This window comes from Haliotis rufescens, unplaced genomic scaffold (assembly GCF_023055435.1).
Source record: "Haliotis rufescens isolate VD_foot unplaced genomic scaffold, xgHalRufe1.0.p SCAF_21, whole genome shotgun sequence".
In the NCBI taxonomy this organism is placed as follows: Eukaryota; Metazoa; Mollusca; class Gastropoda; order Lepetellida; family Haliotidae; genus Haliotis; species Haliotis rufescens.
In genome coordinates this window covers 14025124-14039439 of record NW_025963902.1, presented here as the reverse complement: position 1 = coordinate 14039439, position 14316 = coordinate 14025124, and the positions used below count along the sequence as shown (strand labels likewise).

The window sequence follows — 14316 nt, the reverse complement described above, 5'->3', positions numbered from 1 at the left end:
AAATCTACACACCTACACGCGAGTGACAGCTGTATCTCACACAACAGATGTACCATTGGGAAATACTGCATGACTACGTGTGCTGCTATCACCTTTCAATGATCAGCCAATTGATCAGTGATGACTAACACTTGTTATAGCTACAGGTTCATTAACAGCTTCGGAAATCTCTTCCGTCACGTTTATCGTATCGACCATTTTGACGCCTTGTACGTGATGTAAATGTATTACGACGCGATGTCATTGTGACTGACTTACTGGGGCAGTTCTTAACAGACCCTTCTCATTTGGTGATGATCTTATTTGAATAATTTGTTGTCAAGAAACTTCAAAAGTTGTTCCTGTAGAGCATGTTGGGCATACATACGCTCATGCCACCTCTCGTTTTGATGACCCGTGAAGATCCGGTGTAGAATAGGTCTTCAGTAAAGCATGCTTGCCGTAAAAGGCGACTACGCTAGTCGTAATTTAAGAGATTTAATGGGATCGGGTGGTCAGGTTCGGTTTTTCTTTTCATTTTTTTTCCAAAACCATGTAAAAAGTTTTTACCCACAGACAGTTACAAGTGAAGTCGACCCGTTAAGATCCGGAGTAGAATAGGTCTTCAGGTCAATCACTGGATTGTCTGGCCCAGACTCGATTATTTACACGATATGGCTGAAATATTGCCGATGTGACGTAAAGCATTAACTCACTCAAAGAATTAAAGTTTCCTTTGACAAGAAATATTTTTTACATTACATTTCACACTACACCCGTGAAGATCCGGGGTAGAATTTGTCTTCAGCAACCCATGCCTGTCGTAAAAGGCGACTAACGGGATCGGGTGGTCAGACTCGTTGACTTGTTTGATACATAACATCGTATCCCAATTGCGTGGATCGATGCTCATGATGTCAATCACTGATTTTTCTGGTCCGGACTCGATTATTACCACACTTTAGCTATTAGAATTGAAATAATGTGCCAAAAGATACCTCTCTACTTTCCCTTCAAATGGTCCTCACGTGAGCGCGCATCTATCTAGATCCTTAATTCTTTTCAAAACTTAAAAGTAAGACTAATTTTCGATCGCAAATGGAGATAATTTAGGAATTGTCAAGTAATACATATAATGTAGTCATTTTCTATCCTTTTAAATTAAATAAAGTCTCGCCGGGCGACAAGCTCCTCACAGCAATAGACCGTTCGCGGAGCTCTCTATATACTATGTTACCGAGAGTGTAACCACAGGAGTCCGTATCTAAAAATAGACGCCCTCATGCATATTCATGACCATCTCCACACGCGAGCCCGAAGATGGTCATGAATATGCATGAGGGCGTCTATTTTTAGATACGGAGTCCTGTCATGTAACGAAGGTGGCACGCGCTGGGAAGGAGCTTGATCAATAAGGTCACGGTCATTACTATAGCCTGCCGACACCTTCCATTTTTATCCTTCCAAAATTCGCGAAAAGGTATGTTGTTTCACACTTCTTCAGCATGGACTTGGATAGAAATATAATTTATGCTATCGACTTCATAATTATTTAAATCGCGATTGAGACAATTTCTGACGTGAAATAATTGATGCGTTCTTCGTGTTTTCGAAGTGTCAATTTGAATCACATAGTTTAACAAAATGAAATCTCAATCTTTGAACGTAAAGCAAAATAATTGTTTGGCAAAATATCTATGACAAAGTATGCCGCCATCTTGGATTAAGATAAAATAAACTTACGACAGGTATGGGGCTATCTTAGATTACGACAAACTTAAGATATCTCAGGGCTACGATATTTTCGAAAATAGGCTACGATCGCCTACGATTTCCTTACGATAACTTTACGATGATTTTAGGGCTACGATCGTTTCGAAAATCTTGGCCCTAGGCACACCACACTGCACAACAACATGCATATACATGCATGTACCTCCCCGTGAAGATCCGGGGTAGAATAGGTCTTCAGCAACCCATGCTTGCCGTAAAAGTCGACTATGCTTGTCGTAAGAGGCGACTAACGGGATCGGGTGGTCAGGCTCGCTGACTTGGTTGATGCATGTCATTGATCCCAATTGCGTGGATCGATGCTCATGATATTAATCACTGGATTGTCTTGTCCAGATTCGATTATTTACATATAGCTGGAATATTGCTTAGTGCGGCGTTAAACAACAAACTAACGAACCGTCAGTCGGACACTCATCATAAAAAAAGTATCAGTGTTATACTGACGCAAGGGAAGACCCTGACGGTTAACTCAATGTGAAAAAATATATAACAAAAATACTTTTTTTTACAGCAGCATGTATTGACTGGTTACATGTGGGCACGACGTTTCCATCAGTGGATCAAGCAGGTTTCAAACTTCCAGCGCCTGTCTCTGCAACAGAATATATGAAGCTGAAAATTTATGCATATGATCCCAAAACTTCTGTCTCTAAAGTTGCCCACCAAATTCTGTCCTAACTTTCAAAATGGCCGTTACGGAGACAATGTCATTTTCACCCTTTGTTCAGTAGGTTTCGTATGAATCACTGTGTTATTTCATATATTTTTATTTTTTTGTTTAACGCCACACTCAGCAATATTCCAGCTATTTGACGGCGGTCTGTAAATAATCGAGTCTGGAACAGACAATCCATTGATTGACATCATAAGCATCAATCCAAGTAATTGGGATACAATGACATGCATCAACCAAGTCAGCGAGCCTGACCACCCGATCCCGTTAGTCGCCTCTTACGACAAGCATAGTCACCATTTACGGCAAGCATGGGTTACTGAAGACCTATTCAACCCCGGATCTTCACGGGTTGCCGCATTGTTGATTGATAAGAGACAAAAGATTTGAAATCATACAATTTAATTGTGGGCAAGTGAGTTATCAGTGTACACTCGTCCTAGGTCCAATCTGTACTGCTGGTCATTTGAGATTAACGGGTGGGTCGTTAAGCTCGTGTCAACGTCGCTCATAATATCAATCAATGGTTTGTCTGACCCAGACTCTAGTACTTACACCATATAGCTGGAATATTGCTGAGTGTCTAGCGACAGAATATGTGAGACCGCATCATGCAGAGTAATACACTTACTCGAAATGGTTGTGGTGAATGCTGAAGACTCCCTTGAGGAAGTGTGCAGCAGGCATTCTGAAGGTGAACCTCTCATCCCAAGTGTTGACATAGCCGGTCTTGGCACAACGCACCAAATGTCTACCTGAAACAGATATGTCACAATAATGTTATGTAAACAACAAGTTGACAACTAGATCTGATATTTAAATCCCAAATGAACATTATTGTTGTCGCCATTCCAATTACCAGAAGCGATTATTAATAACAGGCCTATTTTCATGACTAAAAGAAGTTTTGAACCGCAATAATTACATTTACGGATTCATAACGCAGTTACATGTAAGTGACACCATGTGTTTTTTAAAGATGTTAGCTGACGTACCTCTCAGGGAGCAACAGAGGAACTTAAATCGTCGGTCTTCGAAGTGGTTGTGGTGATAGCTGCTGACGCCTCTAATAACGCCATTGTTGGGGCATTGGAAAGATATCGGTTTATCAAATTGGTTCACAAAGCCTGAAAGAGTGATTGGATGAGTTGTGGGTTAATGCCGCTTTTATTAGCAGTTCTGTCTAAGCAGTGGCTAAGGTAGCAGGTCAAATGTTCAAAGCAGGATAAAAGTTCCTACAGTTTTGAGACCAACCCCCAAAAAGATAATCGTCATCACAATTCAAGCGAATCCTACTTTGCAGTGATTAATCACGCTTTTCATGCAACATGCAGCTGGCGTTCGATTATTTTCGACTGATCTAGTGGATAGAGCGTCTGCCCGGTTGGTTGGTTCGTTGTTTAACGCCGCACTCAGGATGTTCCAGCTATATGACGGCGGTCTGTAAATAATCGAGTCTGAACCAGACAATCCAGTGATTGACATCATGAGCATCGATCCACGCAATTGGGAGCAATGGCATGAATCAATCAAGTCAGCGAGCCTGACCACCGAGAGCGGAAGGCCGGTGGTTCGATTTATTAACTGTAAATCCCTTGAAACGTTGACTTTGTCGGATATCATCCGTGTAGACCATTACGGCCATGTTTAAAATCAGAATTCTGTTAGCAGCTTGAGAACACCATTGCTCTAACAACAGTTCACCTTTAAAAACACTGAAGTTTCCAAAGACAAAATGCATCGACAATAGAAAAACGGCGATATATGACGGTCAAAGATTAAAGATCGTATGTAAAGGTCAAAGTGTCGAAAATAAAGCTGTTGTCCTCTCAACTTCCTTACCACTGCCATAGTGCTATTCAAATGTGTGGATTTCACTCTGACTTCTGTTTCAAGATGATTTGCGCATACAGTAAACTACGGTTAAAACGAACTCAAAGGAGCACTAATTTTAGTTTGTTATAACCGTAGTTCGTTATAAGCATATGTATAGCACATATACAGAAGTGGCCGGGACAAAAAAATAAGTTCGTCATATCCGTTAGTTCGTTATAAGCGTGTTCGTTATAAACGTAGTTTACTGTATGTCACTTACCATGCCATCGACATCTCCCTGATAGACTTGGTGTCTTCTGACAGGTGAACTTGTAGCGTCTGTCTTCATGGTGGTTGCTATGATAGCTTTCCCAGGAAGCAATGGACTTCCCCCGACGACATCGGAACCGAAAAGGCTTGTCAAAGCCGTTGACATATGATGACGTCACGACAGAGACAAGCGACAGCAGCAGAAACGCAGTCTGGAAGCAGTGAAGGATTTGTTGTTTGTTTGTTGTTTTACGACGTACTCAGCAATATTCCAGCCGTATGACGGCGGTCTGTAAATAATCGAGTCTGGACCAGACAGTCCAGTGATTGGCATCATGAGCATCGATCCACGCAATTGGGATACGATGACATGCATCAACCAAGTCAGCGATCCTGACCACCCGATCCCGTTAGTCGCCTTTTACGGCAAGCATGGGTTGCTGAAGACCTATTCTACCCCGGATCTTCACGAATAAGGAAGCAGTGGAGGAACAAGTATGATGGCAGCCATGAAACATAATACAGAATCGAAATCAAATCTCCATAACTATTAATTCTACTTACCTTTCAGTCACCTGGTGCTAATTCTTTTAACACACTTCACAAGAATTAACTTTGCTTTCGACAAGATCTACTTTACATAACATTTCACACTGCACGTTACTCACATCCACCACCCGTGAAGATCCGGGATAGAATAGGTCTTCAGCAACCCGTGCTTGCTGTAAAATGCGACTATGCTTTTCGTAAGAGGCGACTAACGGGATCAGGTGGTCAGACTCACTGACTTGGTTGATACATGTCATCGAATCGAATTGCGTGGAGCGATGCTCATGATATCAATCACGGGATTGTCTGAACCAGACTCGACTATTTACAGACACCGCCATATAACTGGAATATTGCTGAGTGCGGCGTTAAACAACAAACACACAAACAGACAAAACCTACATCCACAATTTGCAAGTTACAATGTATGTATGGAACATGATATCATAATCTCTATCGGCAAGGTTTTATGTGTATCTGGAACACTGCATTCGTACTATTGTTTCAATTAGGAAAGTACTAGTGTTGTTTCTCATAATATTTTTTATTGACACGGTGCATTATGTTTCCAATCAATAATTTTTAAAAATAAAATAAAAAGGCGAATGTTTAAAATCTAAACTTGGTGATAAATGATATAATACATTTTTAAGCAACGAAAAATAAACTTATTGCTGCTAAATATTTCTTTTCAAATTAATATCTTACTAAAATGATCTTATCATATACATTTTTTTCAATGAATATATAAATGGAATATCAAACTCGGTAATGAAAAAAACCACTACTTTGATGTAGACTGGTAGCTTTAAAATGCATTTCCCGCTACAATTATTCCCACAAAGAAAGAATTGTGCCTAATCATACTTACAGGGAACATCATAGTGTGAACACACAGCGCCTTGGACTACAAGTACTGATACAGCATTCCCTACAGTATATATATACATGTATACCACCTGTAACTGCCACACCGTGTGCGTTGTGATTGGTCGTCACTAATTCCGCCCATCGCAGAACAGTTGTTTCTCTAGTGATTGGAGGGAATCATCACTTACGTTTAAACTACATCCTGGGCGCAATAAAGTATCTTCACAATATGTGACTATGAAAGGATTAGTTTACTGGATATTTAACCTGCAGTTCTAACATTCATTTTTAACTTATTAATATTTTCTTTTAATGTATATGTATTAATGAAACAAATTCGTATCGAAATGTAATTTTTGCAAGCCCAAGAGAGTTGTTTACTAGATCGCATCTAAACGAATATTCCTTTGTGGTGCTGAACAAATGCCTCAGTTTATTGTGTCATATTTTCTTGAGTTCTGTTTGTTGAGTAATGTAGTTATATTAAGGGCGCAGTCTCAATAAAACGAGAAACACACTTGTCACAATACGAGTTGCTTTGGTGGCCTTGTTCATCTGTAATTCCCCCCTAAACGAGCCACGCTCACTACAACCATCCCAGACTTGCTGTATTTGTCTAAATCAAGTGAAGTGCTGCTTTCCTGAAATGTCCTGCAATGTTTCCTGTGTGTATTTTTTAGACTCAGGAGCACACGCTCAGTTAACTACACATATATTTTTTTATTCTAGAAATACAACTCTGAATAAGTTTTAACTGCAGTGAACGACGGTTATAAAGAACTCAGAGGAACCACTAATTACAGTTCGTTATAACCGTAGCTATAGGCATATATACACCAAATGGACGGGACCAAACATTTCGTTATATCCGTTAGTTCGTTATAAGCGTGTACCTTATCAACATAGTTTACTGTAAATACCTGTCAGGTTCTAACATGCCCATTAGTGTGTGGCTTAAGCTAAACACTCGGCGTAAAGAAAGTGCATGAAAAAGTTAAAATTTAAGATAATGTAACACAGCGGACATAATCTGTACCAGCACTCCACTTGTTCGAACTCCTTGAACTCGATATATCATTGAAGATAATATGACATCGTCAACCATAATCTGTATCAACACTCCACTTGTTCGAACTCCTTCAACTCGCTATATCATTGAAGATAATGTAACATCGTCAACCATAATCTGTATCAACACTCCACTTGTTCGAACTCCTTTAACTCGATATATCATTGAAAATAATGTAACATCGTCAACCATAGTTTGTATCAACACTCCACTTGTTCGAACTCCTTCAACTCGCTATATCATTGAAGATAATGTAACATCGTCAACCATAATCTGTATCAACACTCCACTTGTTCGAACTCCTTCAACTCGCTATGTCATTGAAGAAAATGTAACACAGTGGATATAATCTGTATCAACATTCCACACGTTCGAACTCCTTGAACTCGATATATCATTGAAAATAATGTAACATCGTCAACCATAATTTGTATCAACACTCCACTTGTTCGAACTCCTTCAACTCGCTATATCATTGAAGATAATGTAACATCGTCAACCATAATCTGTATCAACACTCCACTTGTTCGAACTCCTTTAACTCGCTATATCATTGAAAATAATGTAACATCGTCAACCATAATCTGTATCAACACTCCACACGTTCGAACTCCTTCAACTCGATATATCATGAAAATAATGTAACATCGTCAACCATAATCTGTATCAACACTCCACACGTTCGAACTCCTTCAACTCGCTATATCATTGAAGATAATGTAACATCGTCAACCATAATCTGTATCAACACTCCACACGTTCGAACTCCTTCAACTCGATATATCATTGAAGATAATGTAACATCGTCAACCATAATCTGTATCAACACTCCACTTGTTCGAACTCCTTTAACTCGATATATCATTGAAAATAATGTAACATCGTCAACCATAATCTGTTTCAACAATCCACTTCTTCGAACACCTTTAACTTGCTATATCATTGAAGATAGTGTAACAGCGTGAACCATAATCTGTATCAACACTCCACTTGTTCGAACTCCTTTAACTCGATATATCATTGAAAACAATGTAACATCGTCAACCATAATCTGTATCAACACTCCACACGTTCGAACTCCTTTAACTCGATATATCATTGAAAATAATGTAACATCATCAACCATAATCTGTATCAACACTCCACACGTTCGAACTCCTTCAACTCGCTATATCATTGAAGATAATGTAACATCGTCAACCATAATCTGTATCAACACTCCACTTCTTCGAACACTTTTAACTTGCTACATCATTGAAGATAATGTAACATCGTCAACCATAATCTGTATCAACACTTCACTTGTTCGAACGCCTTGAACTCGATATATCATTGAAAATAATGTAACATCGTCAACCATAATCTGTATCAACACTCCACGCGTTCGAACTCCTTGAACTCGCTATATCATTGAATATAATGTAACATCGTCAACCATAATCTGTATCAACACTCCACTTGTTCGAACTCCTTGAACTCGATATATCATTGAAAATAATGTAACATCGTCAACCATAATCTGTATCAACACTCCACACGTTCGAACTCCTTCAACTCGCTATATCATTGAAGATAATGTAACATCGTCAACCATAATCTGTATCAACACTCCACACGTTCGAACTCCTTCAACTCGCTATATCATTGAAGATAATGTAACATCGTCAACCATAATCTGTATCAACACTCCACTTGTTCGAACTCCTTGAACTCGATATATCATTGAAAATAATGTAACACAGTGGATCTAATCTGTATCAACACTCCACTTGTTCGAACTCCTTGAACTCGATATATCATTGAAAATAATGTAACATCGTCAACCATAATCTGTATCAACACTCCACACGTTCGAACTCCTTCAACTCGCTATATCATTGAAGATAATGTAACATCGTCAACCATAATCTGTATCAACACTCCACTTGTTCGAACTCCTTGAACTCGATATATCATTGAAAATAATGTAACATCGTCAACCATAATCTGTATCAACACTCCACACGTTCGAACTCCTTCAACTCGCTATATCATTGAAGATAATGTAACATCGTCAACCATAATCTGTATCAACACTCCACTTGTTCGAACTCCTTGAACTCGATATATCATTGAAAATAATGTAACACAGTGGATCTAATCTGTATCAACACTCCACTTGTTCGAACTCCTTGAACTCGATATATCATTGAAAATAATGTAACATCGTCAACCATAATCTGTATCAACACTCCACACGTTCGAACTCCTTCAACTCGCTATATCATTGAAGATAATGTAACATCGTCAACCATAATCTGTATCAACACTCCACTTGTTCGAACTCCTTGAACTCGATATATCATTGAAAATAATGTAACATCGTCAACCATAATCTGTATCAACACTCCACACGTTCGAACTCCTTCAACTCGCTATATCATTGAAGATAATGTAACATCGTCAACCATAATCTGTATCAACACTCCACTTGTTCGAACTCCTTCAACTCGCTATATCAATGAAGATAATGTAACATCGTCAACCATAATCTGTATCAACACTCCACTTGTTCGAACTCCTTCAACTCGCTATATCAATGAAGATAATGTAACATCGTCAACCATAATCTGTATCAACACTCCACTTGTTCGAACTCCTTGAACTCGATATATCATTGAAAATAATGTAACATCGTCAACCATAATTTGTATCAACAGTCCACTTGTTGGAACTCCTTGAACTCGATATATCATTGAAAATAATGTAACATCGTCAACCATAATCTGTATCAACACTCCTCTTGTTCAAACTCCTTTATCTCACTATATCATTGAAGATAATTTAACATTGTCCATCGAAATCTGTACCAACACCCCGCTTGTTCAAACTCCTTTAACTCGCTATGTCATTGAAGATTATGTTACACAGCGGACATAAGCTGTACCAACACTCCACTTGTTGGAACTCCTTTAACTCGCTATATCATACTCCGCTTGTTCGAACTCTTTTAACTCGCTATATCCTTGAAGATAATGTGACATCGGGAACCAAAATCTGTATCAACACTCCACTTGTTCGAACTCCTTGAACTCGATATATCATTGAAAATAACGTAACATCGTCAACCATAATTTGTATCAACAGTCCACTTGTTGGAACTCCTTGAACTCGATATATCATTGAAAATAATGTAACATCGTCAACCATAATCTGTATCAACACTCCTCTTGTTCAAACTCCTTTATCTCACTATATCATTGAAGATAATTTAACATTGTCCATCGAAATCTGTACCAACACCCCGCTTGTTCAAACTCCTTTAACTCGCTATGTCATTGAAGATTATGTTACACAGCGGACATAAGCTGTACCAACACTCCACTTGTTGGAACTCCTTTAACTCGCTATATCATACTCCGCTTGTTCGAACTCTTTTAACTCGCTATATCCTTGAAGATAATGTGACATCGGGAACCAAAATCTGTATCAACACTCCACTTGTTCGAACTCCTTTAACTCGCTATATCACTGAAAATAATGTAACATCGTCAACGATAATCCTTATCAACACTAAACTTGTTCGAACTCCTTTAACACGCCATATCTTTGAAGATAATGTAACGTAGTGGACAAAAATCTGCATCAACACTCCACTTGTTCGCTTTATCATTGAAGATAATGTAACTTCGTGAACCATATTCTACATCAACAATCCTCTTGTTCGAACACTTTTAACTCGCTTTATAATTTAGAACAATTTATGACAGGGGAAGATAAGGTGGTGGGCAAAGAGTAATTGCTAGACGCAATTGTTGAAACTTTATTCTGCACTGGTTTTTATCCAAGATCCGCCCTAGTTATGATGCTTGGTCTGTGAGCACCATTCAGATGCTGGTTTGATTTTCCCAAAAGAGAAATAACAAGAACCTGAATATTTGTTTTCCTTTCCCCTGAAATTGACTCGCCGTGATTTAACTAAACTACTGGTCTAAACGGTGTCACTCACTGGCTCATTCACTCACTCACTTTATGAGCATTGCATCTGTGCACTTAAAGATATACAGCATGTTGTACTTGATTACGGTAATGATTGTGAACCACTGCACGTGTGACAGGCGTGACGCCTGCATGAAATACAACAGATGCGCGTGTCTGTCACTGAAATATTACCGGATTTGACAGGTCAGAATGACATTCATTGTCACAAACTATGTGAAATAACTTGGTAACAAATTCTGGTCAACTCGACTTTTGACATCCGAATGTTTTCCTTTATGAACATCAAGGTTCGGGGAGTTGTGTTCGTGATAATTAATTTTGTTTGTTTGTTGTTTAACGCAGCAATATTCCAGCTATATAAGGGCAGGCTGTAAATAATCAAGTCTTGAACAGACAATCCAGTGATTGACATCATGAACATCGATCTACGCAGTTGTATACGATGATATGCATCAACCAAGTCAGCGAGCCTGACCATCCGATCCCGTTAGTCGCCTCTTACGACAAGCATAGTCGCCAGTTACGGCAAGCATGGGTTGCTGAAGACCTATTTCAACCCGGAGTGCGGCGTTAAACAACAAACAAACAAAACATCATTGCTGTCAATCAAGATGGCCACAGGCGGATCCTGAGGATGGGTCCAGGGGGTTCAGACATCGGTGAGATAATTATGAGCCAAATTCCAGTTAACATGCTTGGCGTACTTGAGACACACTGTATCATAATCAACTTGAGAAATATAGGGCACAAGTCTGTCTTACAGAGGGAACACTAATAAGACACATCACTGAAACATTACTGAAAACAAGTAAGCGTTTTATTTAAAGCAACTAAAAATCTTTGTCACAAGGTTAATTTGTTTGTTTGTTTGTTGCTTAACCCCGCACTCAGCTATATTCCAGGTATATGACGGCGGTCTGTAAAAATAATCGAGTCTGGACCAGACAATCCAGTGATTGACATTATGAACATCGATCCACACAATTGGGATACGATGACATGCATCAACCAAGTCAGCGATGCTGACCATGCGGTTCTGTTTGTCGCCTCTTACGACAAGCATAGTCGCCTTTTAGTCTGACATGCAGACCCTGAAACAAATATATCCGATACAGCCCATGTATAATGTTTGGCAAGTCTAGATTACTGCACTGAAGTAAGTCTCTGTGTTCCTTATTATTATATTTTATAACTCTAATTTAACAACTTTTTTTCTGTAAAATATGTTCATTTCAGACAAGAAATCTACGTTGCCTTTTACGGCAAGCATGGCTTGTTGAAGACCTACATGTATTCTACCCTGGATCTTCACGGTTTTGTGACTAGGTTATCATTATTAATGATTTTAAGAAATTTGTAATTAGCTCTATGTAATTAAACATACGAAGTAATGCATTTTCTATTTTCATAATTACTTTCTTAGTTTAGGGAATAATCTCAAAGGATATGTTGCAAGCATGAAAGACCCATTCTACCCCGGACCATCACGGGTCACGGTGTAGGAGTGACGCGTAATAAACGATGAGTGGGAGTTGCTTGTCGTACAATAACACACTGCAGGGAGAATAAACCATGATGGCCACAGCCCCTGAATCATGAGTGAGTGAGTTGGGTTTAACGCCGCTTTTAACAGTATTCCAGTCATATCGCGACGTGTCAGCTTAATGTGGGAGGAAAGCCCGAAGTGATGCAGGTTTAAGACGTTTACCACTTCGGTGAAAGCCACGAGCACAAGTATGGTGCTGACAAACCTAGAAACATAATTGGGGCGAACCGGGATTCGAACCCACAATCACAGGTTTCTGGCGTGCCCAAGGGACGCAACTCTGCACAGCGAATCGCGGCGCCTTAGACGACTGGAATCATGGGTCTTGTGAGAATGGAACTGCGACCTGAAAAAAAGAAATCCCTTGCATGGACACAAGGTGGTCCTATGTCCACATTTGACCAAAAATGATGTTTTTACATTTTCTTTCCAAATGGGTGCTTTTCTAACAGGGGACACGGATGTCCCAGTCGTCTAAGGCGCCGCGAATCGCTGTGCAGAGTTGCGTCCCTTGGGCACGCCAGAAACCTATGATTGTTGGTTCGAATCCCGGTTCGCCCCAATTATGTTTCTATGTTTTTTTCCGTGCTCGTGGGTTTCACTGAAGTGGTAAACGTCTGAGGCCTGCATCACTTCGGGCTTTCCTCCCACATTAAGCTGACACGCCGTGATATAACTGTAATAATATTAAAAGCGGCGTTAAACCCAACTCACTCACTCACTTTTCTAGGTGAGGTGAGGTGAAATTGGGTTTAACGTCGCCTCCAAGTTTATTGCACTTATATAGAGACGTACATGCACGTGTGTGTGTGTGTTGCTGCTTGTACTAGTCCGGACTTATGCCGATGTATAGTGCTAGCCCACTGAGATACCATGCCGCTGTTTAACATGAATACCCCACTCAGACACAGTATACTGACTCCGAGCCGACCAGTCCTTGTTTTAGCGCCTTAATGCCGAGCGCCAGACAGGGTAACAACAAGTACCATCTTTTAACGTCTTTTGGTATGACGCGGCCGGGGATCGAACCCCGGACCTTCCGCTCTCCGGTCGGTCACTTTTCTAACATTGTTGTAAATTTCATGAATCCCCAGTTGCTGGAATGTAGTTTTTCAGTGTTTCTACGTCCAAAAACTCATAAGATGCTTTAAACCAGAATGTTCTGTGACCATGCCCATGTTCATGTCTTGGCACAGATCATGTGACAAGGAGATAGGACCGCATACTTCCAAATCGTTTTTAGAAAGAACCTTTGGTTATCATTTATCAAGAGTAGAATGTGAACATTGGGACTGAGTTTTATGATCTGTCAGCTGAAATACTGAGTAAAAGATGATGACTTCATTACAATAAGCTGTCTGGAGTATATCATTTCTCCTTTGGGTGACAAAATAGTGAACAGTGAGAAAGTGTTAACCATTCTTTCCACATGTTGAATTCGAAATGTGACTTAAAAAACAATCTCAGCTCTCTTTTGTAAAGAAAGAAATTCTCAGCTCTAAAACTGAAGGAATAATTAGTATAACGTTCGACGCGGGGGAAGAAAACATGCGGCTTTACAAAACCACATGCTGTCGACACAAGGCCTCGTTCTACTTGTATTGATCTTATATTAAAATAACTTGTACCATATGTTCAGGGAGATTCCCTTCTGGTTAGTAACATTTGATGTTGTAATAATAATAATAATAATAATAATAATAATAATAATAATAATAATAATAATTATTATTATTATTATTATTATTATTATTATTATTATTATTATTA

At 39.3% G+C, this 14316-nt stretch overlaps 2 protein-coding genes across 2 annotated transcripts in view; one reads left to right on the top strand and one right to left on the bottom strand.

Moving 5' to 3' along the window:
- Positions 1–2269: 2269 nt before the first annotated feature.
- Positions 2270–6036, bottom strand: LOC124153029 (hemagglutinin/amebocyte aggregation factor-like). Its single transcript, XM_046526137.2, has 5 exons — positions 5952–6036; positions 4542–4743; positions 3442–3573; positions 3078–3201; positions 2270–2365 (listed from the first exon to the last, which is right to left on the bottom strand). The coding sequence occupies exons 1-5, from the start codon at positions 5961–5963 to the stop codon at positions 2326–2328; spliced, it is 510 nt and encodes a 169-aa protein (XP_046382093.2). The 5' UTR covers positions 5964–6036; the 3' UTR covers positions 2270–2325.
- Positions 6037–11634: 5598 nt separating this feature from the next.
- Positions 11635–14316, top strand: part of LOC124152991 (early nodulin-75-like) — a 10016-nt gene continuing 7334 nt past the window's right edge. The window contains exon 1 of the mRNA XM_046526083.2: positions 11635–11659. Coding sequence (XP_046382039.2) covers positions 11635–11659 — 25 coding nt within the window. The remainder of the gene's footprint in view (positions 11660–14316) is intronic.

Excerpts from the sequence above, each read along its gene's own strand:
- LOC124153029 (XM_046526137.2), bottom strand. Across the intron at positions 3,574-4,541 it reads AGGGAGATGTCGATGGCATG|GCTTTGTGAACCAATTTGAT; the intron begins GTAAGTGACATA and ends TCACTCTTTCAG. Across the intron at positions 2,366-3,077 it reads ATTCACCACAACCATTTCGA|AGACAGGCGCTGGAAGTTTG; the intron begins GTAAGTGTATTA and ends ATTCTGTTGCAG.